At 35.6% G+C, this 23,502-nt stretch overlaps 2 protein-coding genes across 12 annotated transcripts in view; one reads left to right on the forward strand and one right to left on the reverse strand.

Annotated features, from left to right (window-relative positions):
* DOCK7 (dedicator of cytokinesis 7) overlaps window positions 1-10,689 on the forward strand; it is a 153,541-nt gene extending 142,852 nt beyond the window's left edge. For 7 of the 10 annotated variants that reach the window (XM_037501367.2, XM_037501368.2, XM_037501369.2 and 4 more), the window contains 6 exons: window positions 429-518; window positions 628-864; window positions 1,196-1,339; window positions 2,499-2,605; window positions 5,816-5,983; window positions 8,650-10,689. In XM_037501367.2, the coding sequence (XP_037357264.1) occupies window positions 429-518; window positions 628-864; window positions 1,196-1,339; window positions 2,499-2,605; window positions 5,816-5,983; window positions 8,650-8,692 (789 nt within the window). In that variant the 3' untranslated portion in view covers window positions 8,693-10,689. Of the gene's footprint in view, window positions 1-428; window positions 519-627; window positions 865-1,195; window positions 1,340-2,071; window positions 2,155-2,498; window positions 2,606-5,815; window positions 5,984-8,649 lie in introns of those variants that run through there. The other 3 variants (XM_037501374.2, XM_037501372.2, XR_008550196.1) reach the window with 2 other exon arrangements.
* Window positions 10,690-11,016: 327 nt separating this feature from the next.
* USP1 (ubiquitin specific peptidase 1) lies at window positions 11,017-22,255 on the reverse strand. Of its 2 annotated transcripts, XM_037501376.1 has the most exons (9): window positions 21,515-22,255; window positions 19,314-19,552; window positions 17,984-18,104; window positions 17,340-17,444; window positions 16,674-16,834; window positions 14,999-15,708; window positions 14,193-14,363; window positions 13,374-13,575; window positions 11,017-12,517 (listed from the first exon to the last, which is right to left on the reverse strand). In XM_037501376.1, exons 2-9 carry the CDS (start codon window positions 19,481-19,483, stop codon window positions 11,782-11,784), a joined length of 2,376 nt encoding a protein of 791 aa, XP_037357273.1. In that variant the 5' UTR covers window positions 19,484-19,552; window positions 21,515-22,255; the 3' UTR covers window positions 11,017-11,781. The 2 variants fall into 2 exon arrangements, with proteins under 2 accessions (XP_037357273.1, XP_054547121.1); XM_054691146.1 differs by lacking the exon at window positions 21,515-22,255 and having other exon boundaries at window positions 19,314-19,554.
* Between the last annotated feature and the right edge of the window lie 1,247 nt (window positions 22,256-23,502).

The raw sequence follows: 23,502 nt of genomic DNA on the forward strand, positions 1-23,502 counted from the left end.
TTTTTTTTTTAATAGAGGCGTGTTTGTTTGTTTATTTATTTATTTATTTGTTTGTTTGTTTTTTGTTTATACATGCACTGGGTACAGTCAGAAGCGCGGGAGGGTGAGAGAATTCACCAGAGCCAGAGCAGGGAGCAGAGCAGGCAGAGGGACCGAAGTACACTGCTGAGGGGAGCAGCGGGCGGCAGGAGAGGTCTGCGCGCCATGTGGGACCCTCCTCCGGTGGCCGGGGAGCAGCCGGGGATCGAACCGGCGCCGCAGAGGCTGCGGGCAGCTTTGCAACCCAGCGCTCAACCGCTGCGCCACTGGGGAGGCCCAAGATTGTACTAACTTTTAATTTTGTTCAAAAGTCTCCCTGAGAGGCCTACTCCATTCTGTACTGTTGTTAACGTCATCTAAAAGATTTTCTTTTCTTTCTTTTATTGTAGGGGTTTTATGGAGAAAGATTTGGAGAGGATGTGGTTGAAGTTATCAAGGATTCTAATCCTGTAGACAAATGTAAATTAGACCCTAACAAGGTATGGCTGATTAGACTGTGAAGATGCTTAGGCATATCTTTGGAATGTAATTTTGTTGGAGAAATACCAAATGATGATTTAATAGTGAAAAAACTTTTTCCTTTCTCAGGCTTATATTCAGATTACGTACGTGGAACCATACTTTGACACATACGAGATGAAGGACAGAATCACATATTTTGACAAAAATTATAATCTTCGCCGTTTCATGTACTGTACACCCTTCACTTTAGATGGTCGTGCCCATGGGGAACTTCATGAGCAATTCAAGCGGAAGACCATTCTAACAACTTCTCATGCCTTTCCTTATATTAAGACAAGAGTCAATGTCACTCACAAAGAAGAGGTAAGACCACAAATGGGGAAACAGAATTAGCGAAAGAAATGTGAGAACAATGTGATGTAGCTTTATGTGCCATCCCTCATGTGGTAGCATACTAGATCTTTATCCACTTCTGAGTTATTAACTCTTGGCTTCTTATCTAATTCCCTAGTTCACCTTCAGCTTATGCATTAAAGGTTTTTTTCCTCCCATTCAGGTATCCAGTTTGGAATTTTGTTGTGAGATCACAGTTCACAGTTGGTCTCTAGTTTTTCCTTATTTTAACTGATAACATGTGAAACTCATGATAGAGTTTTTATCAGCACACTGACCTAATAGATGCTATTTTATCCAGATCATCTTAACACCAATTGAAGTTGCTATTGAAGATATGCAGAAAAAGACACAAGAGTTGGCATTTGCAACACATCAGGATCCAGCAGATCCAAAAATGCTTCAGATGGTACTGCAGGGGTCTGTAGGCACGACAGTGAATCAGGTTAGTGCTTTTTGCTAGTACTATGTGATTTAAGCATTAAATGGAATTCAGAAGGATTGCATTATTTTATTTTGCAAAGAACACAAATGAGTGCCAAATCAAGAGAAGAGATGTATGTTAGAAGTGACTGCAAAAGAGATTAAAAGTGTAAATAAAGGTTAAACTGAAAAATGTTTAGTATAATCTCAGTTGTTAAGGTTTTCATGCCTACCTATGTTTTTTCTACTGATATTGCCTTAAGAAGGAATTAATTGACTTAAAATGGACTTTCCTTTAAAAGAATGAGCTCTAAAAAGGAGGGCTTATTTCCGGAGTGACATACCTGTATGTGAATGCCTGCTCTCTTAAATACTCCCTGACATCATTTTCTCCAGACCTCCTTCGCAGTTAATTGTGAGGAGTAGATAAGTAATGTGTGATCATTTTGAAAATTTAATAATATATGTACACAAGATACTATTTTGTAAGCATACCCATTATCGCCTTACAATTTATTCATTCAGATTCTCTTGCTGATGAATATTTTTAGATAAGGGAAAATTCAGAAAGGCGTCAAGTAAAATTTCATGTAATGTATCATACCTGTTTTTTAGGTTAAAGAATAAAGCCAAAAAATATCCTGCCAAAACTGAAGTAAACACTTAAGACCTTTGCCCCTAAAAAGATCTTTTGGAGGTTTTATCTCCATATGATGTAACTGACTCACAAAAGATCATCTTCTTTAACTTACAGTGTTAGGAATACAATTGGAATACTGAGGGAAGCTGTTTTAGGAAATCAAGTCTTATAATCAGTGGATTGACAACTGATTGTCAGTAAGTAGCCTGACAACTTTTACATCTAAGATAAATTGAAGAACATAAAAAATGCAAGGCAAAGTGCATTAATGAATATAATAGTCTTTGAACTCCTGCTCTTTTTCTTTGAAACATGCACTAATAAGTTAATTTAGTAATCGTGGCAAGAATTTAGATTTGGCATTAGGAAAAACTAAAAAACATTGCTAAATTCTGTCTCTAAAGAGTTTTAATACAGGCATAGACATGTATATATCAAGCTAAAATATAGCCATCTTGGTGTTAAGAAAAAATCGTTTGGGTAGATTTCTGTGATTTTAGAGAAGACAAAAACACTGCTTGTTTTATTTTTCATTTTACAGGGGCCTTTGGAAGTTGCCCAGGTTTTCCTATCTGAAATACCCAGTGACCCAAAACTCTTCAGACATCATAATAAACTGCGACTCTGCTTCAAAGATTTTACTAAAAGGTACTCAAGACTTCTTACATAAACACCTTCCAGTTGATAATGTCCAGTATTACAGTATGAGATAAGGGTCTTTTTTTTTTAAAAGATTTATTTTTATTTATTTATGCATACAAGAACTGGGGTCTAGGAACTTGTCCATTTCTTCTAGATTGTCTAATATATTGGTGCTTTGATAGTCATAGTAGTCCCAAGTCTTTATATTTCTCTGATATCTGTTGTAACTTTACCTTTCACTTTTTTATTGTATTTATTAGTTTTCTTTTTTTCTTAGTGTTTCTAACTAAAACACTAAGTTGTCAATTGTTATTTATCTTTTCAAAGAACCAACTCTTTTGTACTCTCTTTTTATTTCATTTATTTCAACTTTGATTTTTATTTTATTCCTTCTAATTTGTTTCTTTTGTTTTTCTTTTTCTAGTTCCTATAAGTGTAAAGTTAGATTAAGATTTTTGTTTCTTGATGTTGGCCTCCATTTGCTATAAACTTCTTTTACTTCAAGCTGTAAGTTCTGATAACTTGCATCTTCATTTGTCTCCAAGTTAATTTTTTAATTTCTCCTTTGATTTCTTCATTGACCCAATAGTTATTAAGTAACATGTTGTTTAGTCTCTGCATATTTTTTATTTCTCCAGCTTTATCTTTTCTGGTTGACTTCTAGTGTCACGGTATTGTGATCAGAAAGGATAACGAATTCATAAGAGTTGTGTATTCCAACATAGTCTATCTTTGAGACTTGCGTGTGCACTTGAGAAGAATGTGTAGTTTTTTTGAATGGGATTGTGTGTGTGTAAAGTTCATTGTAGTCTAATATGTCATGTAAAGCCATATTTCATGTTAATATTCTCACTTAATGGTCTGGCCAGTTATGTAAATGGGATGCAAAGTTCTCTTGTTATTGTGTTGCTGTCAATTTTTCCCTTTAGGTATCATCATATTTGTTTTATGTAGTTAGTTGCTCTCATTTGAGTGCTTATATATTAATGTCTGTTATCTCTTCTTAGTGAATTGACCACTTTATCTTCATGTAGAAAACAAAGGTGTATACTGTTTGGCTGGAAGTCTTATTTTATCTGATATGAGTAACTGCTCCTGCTTATCTCCTGTGATTATTGCCTGATATACCTTACCCCTTGTACTTTCTTTCTTTAGAACTAATAGGTGTTTTTTGTAAACAGCATATAATTGGGTCCTGGTTTTGTTTTGTTTTGTTTTTTCATTCATCCAGCCAGTCTTTTGATTGGTGAGTTCAGCCCACTTACTTTCAGGGTAACTATTGATATATGAGATCTTCTCTAATGTCATTTTTTCTTTTGTTTTCTGGTTCTTTATTTCTATTTTTCCTTTTTTGCTTGTGTTTCTTTTTGCCTTTTCATTGGGGTGGTATTCCATGGTGATTATCTCAGATTCTTCTTTTTCTGCTTTTTGTGCCTGTGCTCGGATTTTGTTTTGTGGTTACGAGATTGCATAAAACTTTCCAAATCTAAGTCTTTTTGTGCTAGTATTTGCCTGTCCATCATTTGCCTGTACAGAGTCTTTCCTATTGTCCTTTTCTTTCTGTTGTCTCATGTTATTCCATTTGATACTATGTAATTCTCAAATTGAAGTAGCTATAGTTCCTCCAACCTTGAAGAATGAGTTGGAAACTCTTCTCAAGAATAGTTCTTTTCTTCTCCTACTATGGATTATTTTCTTATATACTTTGGAATAATTTCATTATATTAGGATTATCTGTCCTGAGGACTGTTCAGTAGAATTTGCATGTTGGTGTATTTGCCTGAATAATTTGCAATTTCATTGATTCAATGTATTTGATGGTTTTATGATTATTTGTTCTTGTTTGTTTTGGTAAATTATATTAATATAGAAAAGTATAATTTCAGATTTGCATTAAGTGGCACATAATATCCTCTGCACCTTCATTAACTTCCACTGTATTTGACTTTATATCCCATTTTCAGTCTCTACTAGGGGATATTTCATCTTCTTTCATTTAATCTTACCAAATCTTAGTCTTTTAGTTTCTCCAAAGAAATAACTTGCATTTTTTTATATAGTTTATAAATTGAAGGTTTGTGACAAGATTACAACATGCTAAATGCTCAATGATGATTAGCATTTTTAGCAATGAAGTGTTTTTTAATTAAGGTTTGTATTTTTTTTTAGACATAATGCTATTGCATACTCAGTAGACTATAGTACAGTGTTAACATAACTTTTTCTGGGTGATATATTTTGGGGGTGTGTTTTTTATAGCAGTAACATTAGTTTATACCATATATGATTTAGGGGAACAGGTTAACACCTCTTCAAATGTACATTATCACACCACACCTACCACTAAAGACCCATATTCCTCCATCTGAGTCCATTGGGTCCTCTCTCCTCTTTGCTCTACACCTCCCACACACCACCACTCTGGTCACTTCAGCTCTGTTGTCAGATTTCTAGGGGTAGTTTTGGTTTTAGTTCTGTCCTTTTGTCTCTTTTTATTCCACACAAGTTAAATCATCTTGCTTGTCTTTCTCTTTCTGGTTTATTTCACTTCACATAATTTTCTCCAGTTCCTTAAATTGTTGTAAATGGCAAGATTTCATTTTTTTTTTAAACAACTGAGTGGTATTCCATTGTGATTATATATGCTACATCTTTTTAATCCACTCATCTGTTGGGCCCTTAGGTTTCTATAACTTGGATATTATAGTATATTTTCTGATACGCAGATAAGGCTATCCATTTTTCTCTGAGCAGCATTTAAACTGCATTCCATAGGAAGATATGTATGCATTGTTTAACCCAATTTCTTCATTTATCTAGTTGGGTTCAGATTTTTTTTCTTAAATTATTTAATAAACTAAACAGGATTGTTAGAGGTCTATTCATCTGAGAAATATGTATTTGAACATGAACCACTGTGTCAGGTACCATTGAGCTACATGAGTATGGTCACATCTTTAAAAGATCATGTAGCTTAGTGATATGAGGAAAAAAATTCAGATTTAGTATTAAGTACATGTAATTTTCAGTAAAAGCAGAAAGTGAATATTAGAAATTTTAAGCCTAATATAAGAGGCTATTTAATGTTAACTGAAAAATTATGGTAAATAAAAATATTTATATTTTACATATGTGTATGTAAGTGTCTATTATATACATAACACTAAGCCATCAAACTACACCAAAAATATCTTTTGATAACACATTTTTCCCTAGGTGTGAGGATGCTTTAAGAAAAAATAAGAGTTTAATTGGGCCAGATCAAAAGGAGTATCAAAGAGAACTGGAGAGAAACTATCATCGCCTTAAAGAGGCCCTACAGCCTCTGATAAATAGAAAGATCCCTCAGTTATACAAAGCAGTATTGCCTGTTACCTGCCACAGGTATGCTTATTTCTATTATTTTTGATATGTTGAGGAAAAAAATAAAATCAGCTTAAATTATTTAATAGTGAATTGGTGTAACTTTATTACATGATTTTGGGTATTGTGCCTCCTAAAACCTTACAAGTTGTATAAGCTTTTTCTCATCTACACATGGATTAGCCTATAAGAAAAATTAATTCTTTCTGAAATTTGAGAATAAAGTTGTATTAAGTATTCATTCTAACCAAAACACCATACATAAAGAAATCTGGCCTTCAAAAGGTATTACTTTTATTAAAGTTTTATCACGCTTTCTGGTGTTTTTAAGGGAGAATTCACTAGAATATTTCAGGAGCCAGTATTCCTTTTCCTCAGCCCTGACAGTAAATAATGTACTGCTTGTTCTTCTAGATTTGTATTAAAACAGGTAATCCCTGTTGAATACCAAGGACTCAGTATTTTTCTCCATTTCAAATTAAGTAGGCTATTTAACCTAATTTTTAGATTTCTTCTCTGTAAAATTAACTTTGAAAAAATTGTTATAGAAATTTAATGAGATGTAGTTTTGAGAACAGTGCTTCACATTTCACTTTTATAGCACCTGAATTCTGGACAGGACATGACAACCGCTAAAAGCAAAGTGCCTTTTTTCACTTGAAACCCAAATGTATATACAATGATCGAATTGTCACACCAATTTTTACCATTTTCTCTGAATTAATAACAGAACTATTAAATTGTACTTACCTGATGAGTATTTTGAAGGCCTTTGAAGTTGCTTATATGAAAACAGGATATAAATCCATTGTATAATATGGTACAAAGAAAGTTCAGGTGATTATTTGATCACCTTGCAATTAATTCCTGTTTTTCAATGATCTAAATTTTTTGTATTTCTAGACCTTTGAAAAAAACATTCTCATATTCATTCAAAATGGGTCTACTTAGTACTTGCTGTATGTCACATACCCTACAGAGAATATATAGATCTTTTGAATCTGTTCCACAACCTGCAAAAACAGAGGGAGACTGGATGGCCTGTATTTGAACCTTTCTCTGCCAAAATGTATTTTGCTTCCTTCATCCTAGAGTGATAATGAGAAACCCTAGATGAGAAACAACACTTCCACCCTCACCAGTATTATTCTCACTAGTCAGAGATCCGGGTAAGAGTGATGGTCTCTGAGGTAGTCACATAGCTTACTAATGGTAGTCTTACTTCCTTCAAATCTCTTCTTTCATTGGAAGGATTATTCTTCCTATGTGTGAGGGAAAATTTCCCTTACACCATTATCCTGAGTTTTACCTTCCTCTATGATCTACATTATGATCAAGTTTATTTTGCAGGCACTTTTTCAGAATTTAGGAAAACCCTTTTCTACATAAACAGTGTCTACTTTCAAGATTATTATCCATGCAAGCAAAAAAAACAAGTTATGAGATTGTAAACTGAAAATGATCTCTTTGCACCTGACCACCTTTCTTTTCCTGGCGACTCTAAACTCAGGGCTGCTTACCCTTAACGGCTAGGGTGGAGAAAGAAACCAGTTTCAGGATTAAGGAAAATACATTAAGAGGTATTGAAGAATATCATCCTCTTTACTCTTCTTCAGAACTCAGAAAATAAAACTTCCTTAGAATTAGAATTTTTTATTTTGCTGATTTATAAAGTCTGAAACATTATTTTGCAGTGGATATTTTAAGATACTAGGATAATGGTTCTCAATGTGTGATCTGGGACACAAATGAGGTAGTTCCTAAGACATGTTCAGAAGGTTCCTGAACCAAAACTAATTACATATTAGTAAGAGATATTGTCTTTCACATTCATCTTCTCTTGAGTCAAGGTTTTCAGAGACTACATACTATGTGATATTGTAAAAGACTGAATGCAGAAGTAGATATAAGAATCTTGGCCTTATATTAAACCATACTTAATATATATAAGGGTGCCGCATTTCTAAAATACCTTACACAATATTTCTAAGTAAACAGTGCTATTTATAGTGACATTTTAAACGTTATTTTGTAAAACAATTTAAAATTTTTCTTGTTTTATTTCTAATTTGGTAAATATCAGTATGTAACCCATATAAATAAGAATTTACTGGGATTCTCATTTTTTAATAGTATACAAAGGAAGTTTGAAAACCACTGGTTTAGAATTTTATATTTTAAGTAAGAGACCCTGCTTTTTGCCTTTTAGTAACCTCAAATAAGTCTTTTCCTGAATTTTTCCCTATTGCCTATCCCTCAGTTCCTTGGTTTATCAGTATCAAATGTACCTAGTAGCCGAATGAATATATGATCAGTGGTCTTAGCAAAGTGGTTACTGTAATATACTTACACATTTTTTCTTGCAGTAATATTGCATTATACCATTATGTAAGCTTAAGATACATCACTGAAAAATCAACATGTGTATACAATATTAAGTTCACCACTAAAAGTCTAATTCTATCCTTTACCACACAGTGGTCCTCTTACCCAATATGTAATACTTAACCCACACTGTAATATTCTCTTAGTCTATAGAGGTCTATAAACCAGAATATATAAAGCAGAACATGCAGGATGAACAGTTTACTTGAAAGTTAGTAAGAATAATCAGGCAGAAAAGATAATAAACATTTTAAAGGAATATGTAAAAAATATTTACTTATATCCTTTCATTTTCTCCCCAGAGATTCCTTCAGCCGAATGAGCCTGCGCAAAATGGATCTCTAAAATAAACACACTTGTTTTAATCATTTGGAAAGAGCCATGTATTCAACACTGAGTGTGAAGTTAAGACCTGTTGAAAAATAAGACTTGGGACTTAATTCTGGAAATTATAGCACTAATGTACCTGTTGAAGTATACAGTAGCCAAAACAATATCAATGTGGATTGTTACAAGTTTGAGAATCATGGCTATGGTTTTAATGTTCTGGCAGGCTTTAAAAAAAAAAAAAAAAAATTTAATGATTCCAAGGTACATGATATACTATCCATTATTTATACCATAGCTAATGTTAAATTTATTTACTTTGTATTTTTTAATTTATATTACCATTTATAGAATCATTTTGCAACCATTTTAAATGTAGTAATGCTTATTTTAAAGGTACTATTAAATATGTGAACGTTTACACTAATTTCACTGAGTGGGACTTACAAATTTGTAACAGCCTTGAGAGTAAGTTAGTTGATTCAAGAACTATTCCAAACCTAGCAAAATAAAATGAAAGTAAAAATTGAGTCATCTTTTGGGCTTAAGAGGCCCAAATTAAGTTTAGTAGGTAGAGATACTGAATTTGTGAAAACTTAAAACTGGTTTCTCTTTCCATATAGACACCCCAAAAGGAATGTAATGGAGAATAAATTACAGAAATAACTTTACCTGATAAATCTTGTCTATGATGATTAAATGCTGGGATAACTAATACCCAGAGACAGTTTTAATCTGACTGAAATTATTGCTATTTCAAATTAAACATGCTGGTCTTCAGTTTTTTAGAGGTGACATTGATTTAATTTACCAATTGACTAGAAGCTTTCTGACACATAGATTTTGTAAAATTCATGTAAAATGAGATTTTAGTTGAAATAAGTTATTTAAAATTAGAATGGTGACATGCAAGACTAGTGCAAAAAGTTTCTTTGAAAACATTTCACTTAATTGACAAATTTTTCCAAGTGCTTAATTCTGGAAACTTTTTTATGATTAGTTTATAGAAAACCATCATGTATAATCTGTCCCTTTGGTCTACTGACCAGCTAGTTACAAGTCACTTACAAACTGATCAAATTTAATACACTACCTTCATTCTGTAATTGATTTTTGAATATCTTAAAAATGTATTCTCCTTAAAGCATAGTATAGTTCATAGTGCTCCCCTGCCTACTCAGGACCTGCCTTTATAATAGGCATTAATCTCTCAGATTCTTACCATTTACATCAATTCAAACACTGAATCATAAGGTTTTTCAGATGAATCTAGAGTATTTGTCTAAAAGGGGCTGAAGAGCCAGAAAATAACAACTTCAAAAACATTACAGGGAAGAGGATCCAGAGGAACAGTAATGAAAGGCGTCAAGAATGGTAACTTTTTTTTTTTTAACTAACATATATACTACCCTTCCTCTTTTGGGTGAGGGTAGGGGAAATAGACATAGGGAATAGAAAGTTAAGTATGCCTCCCTAGATCATCTCTCAAGTTATGGTTGGATTTTTTTCACACAAATCTCAGTGACAATATCAACAACTGTTAAAAAATCTATAGAATTATGATGTAGTATCTATCATTTTGACTTAAATCAGAAGAGGTTTCTTCCTCTTCTCCCTAATTATACATTGATATACTTTCTAACTTCTCACTTTAGTTTCCTTAAAACAAAATTTCTCATATTGGAAGTGATTCTTGCCTATACTAAGTTGCGCCCAGGCTTTATCTTATAACTACCCCATCAGAGGCTTATGAGTAGTGTTCTGGGCTGTTTCTTTTTAAAAGTCCTATTAGTGATTCCTTATAGCTAATGTTCAGGGCTATTTCTTTTTAAGTGTTCCACTAGTGCTGAATGTGGAAAGAGGTGAGAGCCATGCCTTTTTAAGTATCACACCATGTAATGTAACTGTAATTTATTAGTTGACAAGTACTCTTGTTGAAATGTGGTGTTATTCCAGTAGCATTTGTTATTTAGAATCATTTTAAATATTCCTAATACCAGGAATGTCCTTTAACAAGTATAAATGATCATTTATCAATTTTGTATACTACTTTAAGTTTAAAATGAAAAATTAATCAACTTAGGAAGTAGTTTTTACTGTAAATTTCTTTTAAGTATGACAACTTGGATGGACCAAGCAGTTTCTCCTATTTGAAAATTTCATCACCTCTACTGTCAGATTAAAGGTAATCATGCACGTTTACTCTCTCCTATATGTGTATGTATCTTATATATAATACACTATATATATATATTATACATACATACACACACATATTGTTTTAAGAGAATCCAGCTATATTTGTGATCAAATATTCAAGTCAAACATTTGTGTCCACAGTTGTTAAGCAGTTTAAATTTTATTAACCTCCCAGTTTTTTAAAAAAAAAAAAAAAGTTAAATTTAAGGTCACACCTCTAAGTCTGATGTACTATGTACAAGTCGTGCACAGTATGACTATGAAGAGATACAAATTAGTCCATGCCCAAAAAGATTTACTAGAGTACAGAATCATTTTCATAAATACATATAAAATTCTTAGGAAGATAGAAGGGGACTGTCTAGGTTTTCTGAGACACTTTTTAAAGTGATTCAAGGCACAAAATGTACACCATTGTGAATACACACGTATTTCAGACTTTGTGCCTCTAATACAGCCCATTAAAGATTTGGCTTTATGACTTATAAAAACTAAATATACTTAAATGAGATTCTGCTTCTTAGCTGAAAAACAACAGGACCTATAAACATCATATAGATAATTACTCCAAAATATGGAGATACAAATACAAGCACTTTATTTTAAAAAGCAAACACAAAAGTAGGTGTAAATTCAAAAGTGTTTAAATGCTTCCATTTTTTGGATAATTCGATAAAGAACCTATACAAGTTTGTTTCCAGAAGCTAATGCATCACTAGTCTCCACTAAGGAAAATGAATTCTAAAAATTAACATGGTTTTCAGTATTTCAAATTTTACTATATAAAAATCTAGTGAGACCAATAATATCAAATAGCTTCAAAGATAAGCTAAAGACGTTGATGTAACCAACTTTACCAATGTTTGTCCTCGTCTGTTTAATATATACACAAGGAAAATATACTCACTCTATAATTTCTTATAAAATAGCAAGTAAGGAGTAGATGTAGGAGATGTAGAAGGGGAAAGAGAATTCAAAAAGTCCTTCTCTTCAGTAACTTTCACTTCAGAATCATCAAAAAGCAACCACTTCCCCTCATACTCCTTTAAGCTTTGTACTGCATATGAAATTTTGTTCTCTAATCCACTAATGTTAATGCCTGTTTGGTCACTGGATTCCTTGTTTCTATCAGACTCATGGGTCCCATTAGTACTGTTAGTCTCAGAATTTCTATTTTCAGTAAATGCCGTACTGGCAAATTTATCAGGATTAGACGCTTTGTTGTACAGCTCATAATCTGCTTTGCTCTTTTGTCCTCCAAGAAGTCCAATAGCTTCTACATTTTTTTTGTTCAAAACTTTACTTGGCTGCGTATTTCCACTGACTCTAATCGACACTTCTTCACCATCATAATTTTCTACCACACCCCTTGCTTCCTCCTCATTCAATGGTTCTGGCTTACCTATTTCACACATTTGGTCAACCACAAAATTTCCTTTATCTAGTTCTAAACTGTTAAGGTCAGTCACTTTAACAGAAGCCGTGTAATGTCCACTACTAATTGTAATGCCACTATGCATCACAACTGCAAATAATCCATAGCTGTCGTTGGTTGGCTTTGTGCTCCATTCTTCTAGTGACAACTTAAGAGGTGTCAGCAGAGGAGTGTTGATCTTTGAAAGTCCACCACCATAACAATCAAACCTTCAAAAAAGAAAAAAAGGTTTTCTGCAATTCTATTTTATACATTCAATTTTACATATATATTTATATATTTAATATGAAACCAAGTAAAGTCTGAATGAAGCCTTGATTAATGCTTATATGAACTTACAAAGAATTAAGAAGATCCCAATTTTGTTTATTTACAATGTTTAAACAAAAAAATTAAATTACTAATCATATTGTGGGGATGTACTGCATTTCCCCCCTTTCCTAATTTTGTGCAAGAAAATTAATGCATTTAAAAAAAAAATTAACTCCAAACCAAAATCCACTGTATTTTTTAGCAAATCATTTTAAGTCTACCTTTACCAAGATTTGGGGACAAAACAAAATAATGCATTATCATAGCAAAGGAAAGTCCTGTGGAAAAAAAAAAAAAGACTATGGGAAAGCCCTGATGGGAATTTCAAACAAAACACTAGTGAAGGATCAAAGATCTATAATGACATTATGTATGTGTCAGAAAAAGTCAGAAACTATCTAAAATGTAACTGGCATTTTGTACTCATTTTTTAAAAATAGTTTTTAGCTAATTTCTCCCCTCAAAAAGCTTTGACATATATCAAAAATGTTTCCTGCTTTAATGAATTCTCCTAAGATTATATCAAATAAGCAATGAAAATGAAAAAAAGAGTGTGAAATCACAGAACATGTATTCATACCAAAAAAATTAAACCGATGCATTTTTAGAGAAAATTATTAATACGACAATTTTTCTAAGCTAACCTTTACAAATTATTTTTAGTAGTTTATATAATACTAATAGTATTCTTAACAGAACTTCTCTTAGGTAACAGTTCATTTTCTTCATAGAGCTTGTATTTATTATACTCACTCCAAGCCACTAGCAGCAAAGCACTTCAAATGAATAGTTATAACTTCAGGCATTTTGTCAAACAAAAGACTTCGTTCAGCTTCAGTATAATGATGGCAATTTTCACAGAAATATTTATCTTCTCCTACAATTCTCTCCACTGAAGCAAATTGTGATATTGCCCATCTCAGGGTCTTCATTTCTGTTTTGGGCTCTGGAGAAACTACATAAGGAGAATTTCCTTTCACTTACAAATGAAAAATCTCAGACATTTAAAATTAAACTGCAACATTCCATGTTCAAAATTAGCAGGTAATTTCAACTGAGTAACTTTGCAAGTAGGTGTTTTTAAATTTCAGAAACTTGTAAGTTCGTCTTCAACAGTGCACATATCTTCAAATATATGGTCAGACAAAAAATAGGTGATGGACAACAGAAACAAGAAAAACTAGTCTTACTCAGTGTAGAACTATATATTCTAGTCAATTTTTAAATATCTCAACAGGTAAACCAGTCATAAATCATTTCCCATGACAATCCATACTTCTTGTGGTTTATACTACACAAAACAGCTTCTTAAATATTATTTTAACAAAAATAACCTAACATATTCAGGTCTCCAAAAGTTAACTTATTAAAGAATTATTTCCCCATTCTATAATCAAACATTTCATAATCAAAATAAAGATGCCACAATTTCCCCAAAGCTGCCATTAACACATAACTTGTAAGCAGGAGCATTATGCCAAATACAGTAAAATATTCTCCATACAAGCTATTATTAAACTTTTGATGAAAAAACTAATTACATGGTCCATATAAAGGTACAATTTTGCTTACTTTCAGAACTCTCCTCTACTTTGGAAAGCTCATCTTCTTGTACTGGTACACTGATGTCTTGAAAATCTTCTCTTCTTTCTGTTAAACTTTCACATTCTAAGCAACGAGTCCTTAACACCAACTGACCTTGAAATAATTTCTCTACTAGTTCAAAACCAATTTGCTCTCCACCTAAAATAAAAATAAGAAAGTCTGTATAGTTTTTTTGCATAGCCCAAACAACCAATATTTCATTTAATGTACATCATGAAAAGCAGGCTTTCATGTCTCAGCTTGCTTAATTAGCAGTAAAATACCTCGCCCATATAATATAAATTCCATCTAAAGATAGCTCTGAATATGAATTATTTTTGTTTCTATAAAGAGTCAAAATAGTGTCTTAACTCCATTCCCAAAGACATTCCCTACAGAACAACTCCCGAATAAGGATACTTTTGGCAAAACCATTAAACTACATCAATACTACAGTTTCCTTTGTGTGAAACCAGTAGTTAGTTCTCTACTTTAAAATTGCATTTTTACTAAATGCAATTTTTTTGAGTTTATATCAAATACTATGTAAGTTAGGGTAAAATATTCTCTTCATTAATATGTACTGATCTTCCCTTGTATAAACCACCAAATAACATTACCTTAAGATTAGTGAGATATGTATACAAACAAAACACAGTCTAAGCACAGTATTATAATACCACAGTCCACATTCAGTTTAGCCAGATTTATACTGTAAATGTATCTAAGACAAAATTCCAGTTTTGCGAATGTTAAATCTACCTATCAAATGTCACAGAATAAATTATACTGACCTTTGTTTATAGGTTTAACTTCATTAACATTAATGGGCTTATTAACATTATTCCCCAGAGATTCAAGTCCACAACCATTAGTTGTATTATCATTTTCACTGTTATCATTTTCATATTTCCCCAAGTCCTCCTCGTCAAGATCATATGCATTTTCTTTAGATTGTCCTTTGGATCCTTGGTTTGTTGTAACTTTCCCCAGACTACAGAATTTAGAAAGAATGCTAGGTTGCTTAGTTGCAGACTTTAACCAGTTGATTTTAACTCTTGATTTCTTTTGTGAAGATCTTGTGCACTCATTTTCAGAAATGTACTTGGGGGTTATTTTAGGAGCAATCTCTAACATATCACCTGTAGCTTTTCTTTTTGATCTGGTTTGCCTCTGGTTCTCTTCCAGTGACTGGAATTCCTTGGATACTTTAACTTTCTTCTTTGTGTTACTAAATTCAGTGTCACTTTTTCTTTTCCCATTTCCTTTTGGGAGTTTTTTAGAGTCTTCACAATGTCTCATACTGTCCATCTCTACGCCATTAATACCATCTATTTCCTCTTTCTGATGAGGTTTTTCTTCTACCTTGGTAGATAATTCTGTCACAGTTTTTACTTCTTCTTTTTTTAGGAGTTGGCATGTTTCTTGAATGTTTCCCAAAATACACTGTAATACTTCCTGTGCATCATGCTGTAGATATCCTTCATACATAGGGTTGAGTTCCCTATAAATAAAAATTTCCATTTCATCGATTCTAGTTTTGAAGGTAAAATATTAAAAAAAGAAAGCCTTTCTATATAGAAATTAATTCATTTATAGGGATTATCATATAAATATTTTAAATCTCTAAAAACATTTACTCATCTACTAATGTGAACTTACCTAAACTTGTAGCTAAAAATGAAACAAATTTTACCTCATTTTCATTATCACAATACTTTGATCCTCTTCTAAATATACTGTTCATAATAGCTAATAGTGTTTAACATGTACTAGGTTTTGCTCAAAATGCTTTTAATTTAAATGTATACTATAATTCTCACAATAACTATGAAGTAGATACTATTATCACCACTATTTATAAGCAGGCTAAGAGGCAAAGCCAACATTCAAAAACCTGCTCATGACCACCATGCTATACTGCCCTTTATTTTGATAAAGCTATTTTAAATAGTTTCAATTTTAAGACAGCACTCCAAAGAAATCTAATCCAGTTGAACCTAATAGTTCGCCTAAGCATATACAACAAAAATAAACAATTTGAGTTTATAGTTCTTATACATAATGTATACAGACCTACAAATTCTTAAACTAAAATCCTTAGTACCAAATGTGTTTGGGAACTCAGAAATTTTCGATCTCAAAAAAGAATAGTACGTAAGTAAGACATATCACCAACATAATAGGGAGCAGTATCCTATAACTAAACATACTATAATTTTTACAGAAAAATGTATCAATATTCTTATTATAAATATGAATAAAGACTAAATTTCATGCAAATTAAGTTCTTATGAGTTTCAAACTTATGAAAATATGTCCAACTTTTGGTGCCTGCAGGATATTAAGGACAGTAGTAGACCTGTAATTTTTATATTCCTGTCCTTTATTCCCCCCATTTGTTCATGTATCACTGTCCTCCAAAGAAGCAGCTAAACTGAAATTCTAAAATTAAATTACAGGCTATACCTGAGTGTGTTAAGCAGTCGTCTTGGCTGAGTAGCAAGTTCATCAGTATATTTCTCTGGATTTAAAAGAAAACTAGCCTGAAGCTGTTCAACTGAAATGATCAAGGACTGTAAACTGCAAATTAGCTCATAATTTGCCAAAGAATCTTCTTTGCAATTTCCCTGTCAAGAAAGAAACACACAACCACTATTTTTATATATGTACATATTAAAGTACCTTTCCCCTTCCCTGTCTGTGTCTTACTGGACAACACAAGCGTTTCTAAATTTCATTACAACATAACTTTTATGACGGTATATAAACCTAAAAAAATTTGTGATTTTTGGGGGGTCACTTTCTATTACGTGGATGATGTTTTTCTCATCACGTAAATCAAATGTTTCTTTAAATTTTTAAAGAGTCAGTTTGAAAACAACAGGTGGTACAAGTATGACAAACTGTGATGTAGTATACAAATAATGTTTATTGATAAACAATAAATTAAAGGACTGGAGAAGACACTGTAAAAGGGGTTCTACTTAGCTACTCTGCAGTAATTAAATTCATTTTTCAATTTGAGATAGAGATAATTGTGTTGTATCTCCCAAATCCTCTAGGTATGACTTTATCGTTTCTAAGTGAGTTTCCATTAACTTTTTTTTTAATTATATTCTGTTCATTTCATACCTTATCTTTTTGACTGGCTTCATCTTTTAAGGCTTCTTTCTTTCTTGAAATAATATTAAATAAGTGCTTCACTCCAGATTTAAAACCAGGACAAAAATATAATACCTACAAAAAGTAAGATTTTATTTACTATACAATGATATACCTAAACTCTTTAGAATATAATACTTTTTTGTAGGACACCTTTAAATATGCCTTACTTAAAATTCTAAAATGCGTGCCAAAAACTGTTCTCTACTTCATTATGTTAGCCTGCTGTCTTCCCTTGCTGGTGACAAAGCAAAGCTTGGGCAAATAAATACCGCTAAGACTCAGGATTGTACAAATAAAACATTTAAAAAAATGTTATCATAGTAGGAATCTGGCAAAAAAAAAAAAAAAAAACACAAAACACTAAAGATGTAGCACCTTGCACTTAAATATGGTCTACTCAATTTGCTATCCTGTACTTATCATTTTTTTATTAGCCCTAAAGGAAGTTTGTAACATGTAACTTGTGTCAAGATAATTTAGCACATTCAGGTTTATTTATAATCAAAGGCAAAGACAGTGTGGACAACTAAAACCCTCACAATAATCTCACAAACATTAATGTCACCTCATTCTTTGCCTACCAAAGTTTTATAGCAAAATTGTCAATTTACCTGAAGTATACTATTAAGATAGCAAGTATTGCCAAGATTGTTCAGTCCCACAAATGGTAACAAATTTTCTCTCTTCTCACAGTTCATAGGTGAAGACTGTGCTGCAGGAACAACTTGATCACTATTAAGTATTGAGGAAAGAAAAGTATAATGAATTAGTATCTTATAACAAAATAGAAATATTACTTCCCTAGATGCTCTTCTCTAAAGCTGTATGATCTCTGATTTTGATCTGGATTTTATTCAGATTATTTTAAGATACCTGTACTGACTCAAAAACTGCTTACATACACAGAGTAAGTTTATTGTAACTTTATAAATATTATGATACCCAGTAAGTCTCAAAACAATTCCTTCTAGAGGCTGTTAATCACATTTTATAAAGCAGAAAATTAGGAACTAGTAAGCCAATGTGGCATCAAGTAATCTAACTGAATAGAAACCTGGGAATACCTATTATATTTGGGAGAGGCAATACTATCTAAGAAGTCAGAGTCTGTTAACGAAAGATTAAGAATATATGAAGAGAATCATACAACTGTGTCTTCACTTAATTGTTCAAGTTTGTAATTCTCTTATTATACTTTAACAAATGGTAGGTCCTCAACTCATATAAATTTATTTTTATGGCTGCCAGCTTTATTACGCTAGCACTCAGTGTTTCTAAGAATGAATGCTAATAAGCAAAAGGTTCACACACAATCTCTTAAACTGATTATTAGTATTAGGAAATTAACACAGGAACAAAGTCATACAACATAGTGCTTATTTGTTGACCAGAGAGTGTGGATTCCAAATGGAGCAACTACTAGTGAAACAAAGTATTCCATTTTATTCTGATTTCTCTTTGGTTACTAAATGATTTATCTACATTAAAAGCTCTTATTTTTAAGTTCAAATACAATTTGCAATTGTATATCCCTGACAAGCTCGACAATTCATATTACTATGACTACAAAGTTTAAATATTTCAAGTAACTTTCAAATCTTTTGACACACACCCCCCACACACACCAAAATCACCTATTTCTTTATACTTCCACACAAGTTGCTGCCCTACAAATAAAGTTTAAACTGAAAAATCATTTTAGCTACTGAATATTTCTCCAAGTTAGTCAAATTAGCAAAGCAAAATATAATGAGTCAACATTATGTGCGGAGCCACAAATTTTGTGCTGTACTTACTATACAATGCGAGACTTGTCTTACTAATTTCTTCCCCTTCTATGGACAAAGCAGGTCAAAGGTATGGAGATATGTCAACCCAAGTTAACTGCTTCGTCACTGATGCAGAATTTTAAAAGTACACAAATCCATTCAAGATACATACATTTCAGATCCACTATATTCAGAAGCTTTTTCTTCGTTTTCTTGAGAATCTGTGAAATCCAAGGCTCTCTTAGTTTCCTTTTTCTGAAAAAACTTCAAGGAAAGTCTGTTTTTCTTTGATGGACTACCTCTTGAAAGCCCATTACTTTCACTAGGTATGACACCAGGCATTTTCTCTTCAAATCCCAATGAGTTGACAAGAATTAATTTATATAGGGACGTTTTAATCAACAATCATATCTGTTAATCACAAGAGAAAAGGCTTTTTTTAGTTTTCAGTTATCAGCTGTAGACAACAAAATCATCAATTCTGGAAGGAATGTACTAGTACAAAGGAACAGCACTAATCAGAACTTCCAATTTGAAAATATAATGCCTAGCAGTAATAAGCACACAATGTTTTTTGTTTAAATGAAGGAGCTTGCCAACTGTCCTTCCTTAACTTTCTTGAACAACGAAAAATTATCAGATACTGAACTCAGCTATTAGACTGAGGATTCCATCACAAAGCATCCCATTATAATATACCTATGGGAAAGTAGTAAAAAATATTTTATAATTTTTGAACCCATTCAGAAAATATTGACTGAGAAAACATCTCTAATTCTAAGTAGGAAGTGGACACAAATGAGAAATCAAAGGAGTTCTTAATACATGAAATGTATTTAAGACATTTATTTGAAGTATAATTTACATTTAAGACAAAGCACAGATTTCTAATGTACCTAAAAATTTGGGTGATTAGCAAATCATATGCAAAAAGTGGTATTAAAAAAAGCTGATACCAAGAAACCATAATATACTGAATTCCCAGACATTTTTAGAAGTGCAAAATTTTTGAAAATACTGCTTAAAATGATTTTGGCTTGCCTTTGGAACCTTCATCCCTGTTAAAACTTATGGATGAAAAAAGTTATTTTATACAGTTATTTTATACAGCAGTGCTACTTTTCATTATATCTGGGGAAAAATTACCAGAACATTACTCAGAGTCCTCACCAGTGTCTTTCAAATATAAATACACAACGATCAATGAACTAACAAAATTCACTCAAATTCCATCCTTACTAAGCATTTCACTCACTTTCTCTGATCTAGGAATTCACAACAGTGAATTCAGCAATGAAAACACGTTTTTGAAACTCAACTCAGGAATAAACTGGAAAACTAAACAATTTACCCATTCCCTCTTCAACGCAACTTACTCTCCCGGTCACTTAAGCCTACTGATGAAATGTTACCATGAATGATAAACGAGCCTGCGTCAAATTTTCAGATGGCCAAACATTACACTCCTAACAGGTTTGGGGGGAGGTGGGGGGAGTCAATTCTAACAAATGGTGGAAAGTGGCTTCTCTAAGAGTAACCGGACTTCGGCAAATAAAAACGATCAAGCAGCTGAAATAACGGGTTATCAATTCTAATCAATTAACCTTCCTGGCTCCCGCTAAGGAATGAGTAAACATTTACTATTCTCAGATGCCATCTCTTAAGCTACCCCATTTCTTGCTCCTGGCTTTCCTTAGAGCCGGAGGGGTTGTGTATACATTAAAAACACTTTTCTCACTAAGTCTGAAGTTTCGTAGAAAACACAAGGACTCGCACATGAAGTGTTCCCGAGCAAGTGACAGTGTGAACACTCAGCCCCGCCGGCTTGAAGCGCTTCCCTTCACAAGATGACAAATCCAATTTCAATTCCCACAAAGGTTTAAGACACGTGGGGCGTTCTAAACACTTCAGGAAAAATTAAAAGTTAAAGTGCGCGGCAAACCTGAACAATTACGGACCCCGGACCACGAGAGTGAAAACATGTTCCTCCCCACCCCGCACCTCTCTAGGAACGGAAAAGAAGCTGCAAAGATGACGAGACCGCGGGCGCCGGAGCCCGTGAGACCCAGCCCGGGGCGCGGCGGGCGGCTGCCCGGCGGCGTCCTCGGCCCGCACCAACGCTCCGGGCCCGCGGGGTGGCCTATTTCCAGCCCGCCCGCACCTGCCCCGGCGGCTCCCCAGCGGCGGCCGGAGGGAGCGCCCCGCCCGCGCACGGACGGCGCCGCCGGCAGCCCCGCCGGGGCGCAGCAGCAAAATGGTCCTGGGGTCCTCCCCGCGGCGCCGACGCCCGGGTTCCAGAGCCGCCCCCGCCGGGCGCCGGCCGAACTTGCCTCGGCGCCCAGGCAGCGGCCCCTCCTCCCGGGCCCTCCTTACCTGGTCATGGCCCACAGCGAGTCCGCGGCGCGGACGCCGGCGAGTCCCGGCGGGACGAGCGTGGGCGCGACAGGTGAGTCCCCGTCCCGAGCCCCCGGGGGCCCCGACCCGAGGAGACGCCGGCCGGAGAGCCCTCCCCACGGGGGAGTGACCATTCGCTCTCGAGAGCGGGAATCCGGGCCGCCGCTCGGTCCTGCCTTGCGCCGGCGAGAACTACATCCCCGGAGCGGCGGCCGCCCGCGCCCGCCCCGGGATGGCGAGAAGCGCCAGGAGTATCCCGCTTGCACGGCGCCGGAGCGCTAGGGTCTCTCCTACTCCACCACCGAGGGGAACTTGGCGCGTTTTCCTCAGTCTCAGGACCCCCGTGTTTTAGCCTCCGCCCGCGCCAGCGCTGCGATTGGAAGTGGCGTCCTTCGAAAATGCCGGTTCTAGTCGCCACGCCGCAGAGACGCGAAAGCCGAGAGCCGCCTCGTGACGGCCACTCGCCCGCCGGACACGCACCGGCTCCGGAGCCAGCTGGAACGGTAGTTTCCCCAAGCGCCTAACGGGCTCCGCAGTTTCAAACAGCGCAGGCACCGCCGGGGACAGCTCGCGCGGGTCCTCGCTGAGGGCGCGCGCTAGGTGCTAGAGGCCTGGCTGGCGGGCTCGAGCCTCACACCCTTTTTTTTTTTTTTTAACCATTCGTGCGCGCGAGTTCAGGGAAAAGCGTACGGGTCGGGAGACGGGACAGGGAGGAGAGGGGACGGCGCCTTCCTCCACAGGGAGCCGCCAGGGGCTCAAATCCACCAATCCGTGACGAACTATCCCCGATATCTTGCCCCCCACCGCTACCCGGGAAGAGCCAATCAGAAGTAGCTAGACAAAAGTCCATTGGGTGGGCGGGGAAATGAAGTCCAGCCAATACCAAAAAGAAGAAAGGAGCGTTCTGACCAATCATGGGTGTGCACACAAGGGTTCTTTGAAGCGCTTCTGTTCTTTCCGCGCTTATTGGCGGTCGAGTGCGCGCTTTCGCCGCCGACTGTTAAATCTTGCTCTGCGTTTTGTTAATCCTCGACGGAGGGACAACACCCACAGAGGGTGCGGTTTCCGGAATGAGGCCCCCACGATAAACTCCGCCCCGCCTTTCTCGCGTACGCGCCCGGGCGGGGTTACCTCAGAGAGTAGTTTCGGAAAATGGCTCCCGCGTCTGAGTCGGGCTTCGCTCCGCGCTTACTCGGACCCGGAGCCCCAGCCTCAGGGCCAGTCAGAAACCAGCGCTGCCATGATTTACTGTACATTTTCAGCCGCATACTATAGAGCTGAGGCTCCTTCCTCAGCGACTCCATGCTCGTTCCCTCCTTTACTTTATTTCCCTTCCTAACCGGACAAGGACGCGAAAGAGCGTTTTCAGCTCCAGCCGGGGGAGCCGCCGCGGGTTCCGCGCGAGCCCCCACCAGAGGGCTCCGAAAGGGCGAGGCGGGCCGCTCCTGATTTTTACTGTTTATATTGCCATGTGAGGAGACTTAAGAAAGCAAGTGCTGCAGTTAAACATAAGTTCAGTTTACATTTATTTCATCAAGCATGGTTTTAGGTGTCTACTTACACCAGGCATTTTCCAAGGCGCTAGGGAGACGTGTAAATGAATGTCCGCCTGCTCCAGAGGAGCTTTACATGCTGTAGAGGAGCCGTAGATCAAGTAGATGAATAGGAAGTAATATGAATAATAGGGACAGGAGGTAGGGACTGTGTTCTTTGAGCTGGTATTTTGTGCAGATAGCTGAGTGAAAGCTGAGCGAGCCTTGGAATCTGAGGGAAGAATGGCCCAGGCAAGAGAGAAGAGCCGCTTTCGAAAGTCCTGAAGCTTAATGTGCTTGACATTTAGAAAGAAGCAAGGTGACCAGGGTGCTTAAAGCACAGTGAGTCTAGGTGAGAAGATTCTGGGGCAAGAGATTAGTGAATTCGTCAGGGTTCTGATTAAGCCGGGTAAGGATGTGGGGAGTGGCATGATT

This window comes from Talpa occidentalis, unplaced genomic scaffold (genome assembly GCF_014898055.3).
Source record: "Talpa occidentalis isolate TD23 unplaced genomic scaffold, MPIMG_talOcc4v2.1 talOcc4.9, whole genome shotgun sequence".
NCBI lineage: Eukaryota > Metazoa > Chordata > Mammalia > Eulipotyphla > Talpidae > Talpa > Talpa occidentalis.

Excerpts from the sequence above, each read along its gene's own strand:
- USP1 (XM_037501376.1), bottom strand. The coding sequence starts at position 19,483 with ATGCCTGGTGTCATACCTAGTGAAAGTAATGGGCTTTCAAGAGGTAGT. Across the intron at positions 18,105-19,313 it reads GAATATAGTGGATCTGAAAT|TGATCAAGTTGTTCCTGCAG; the intron begins GTATGTATCTTG and ends AATACTTAATAG. Across the intron at positions 14,364-14,998 it reads AGTTAAACCTATAAACAAAG|GTGGAGAGCAAATTGGTTTT; the intron begins GTCAGTATAATT and ends TTTTTATTTTAG.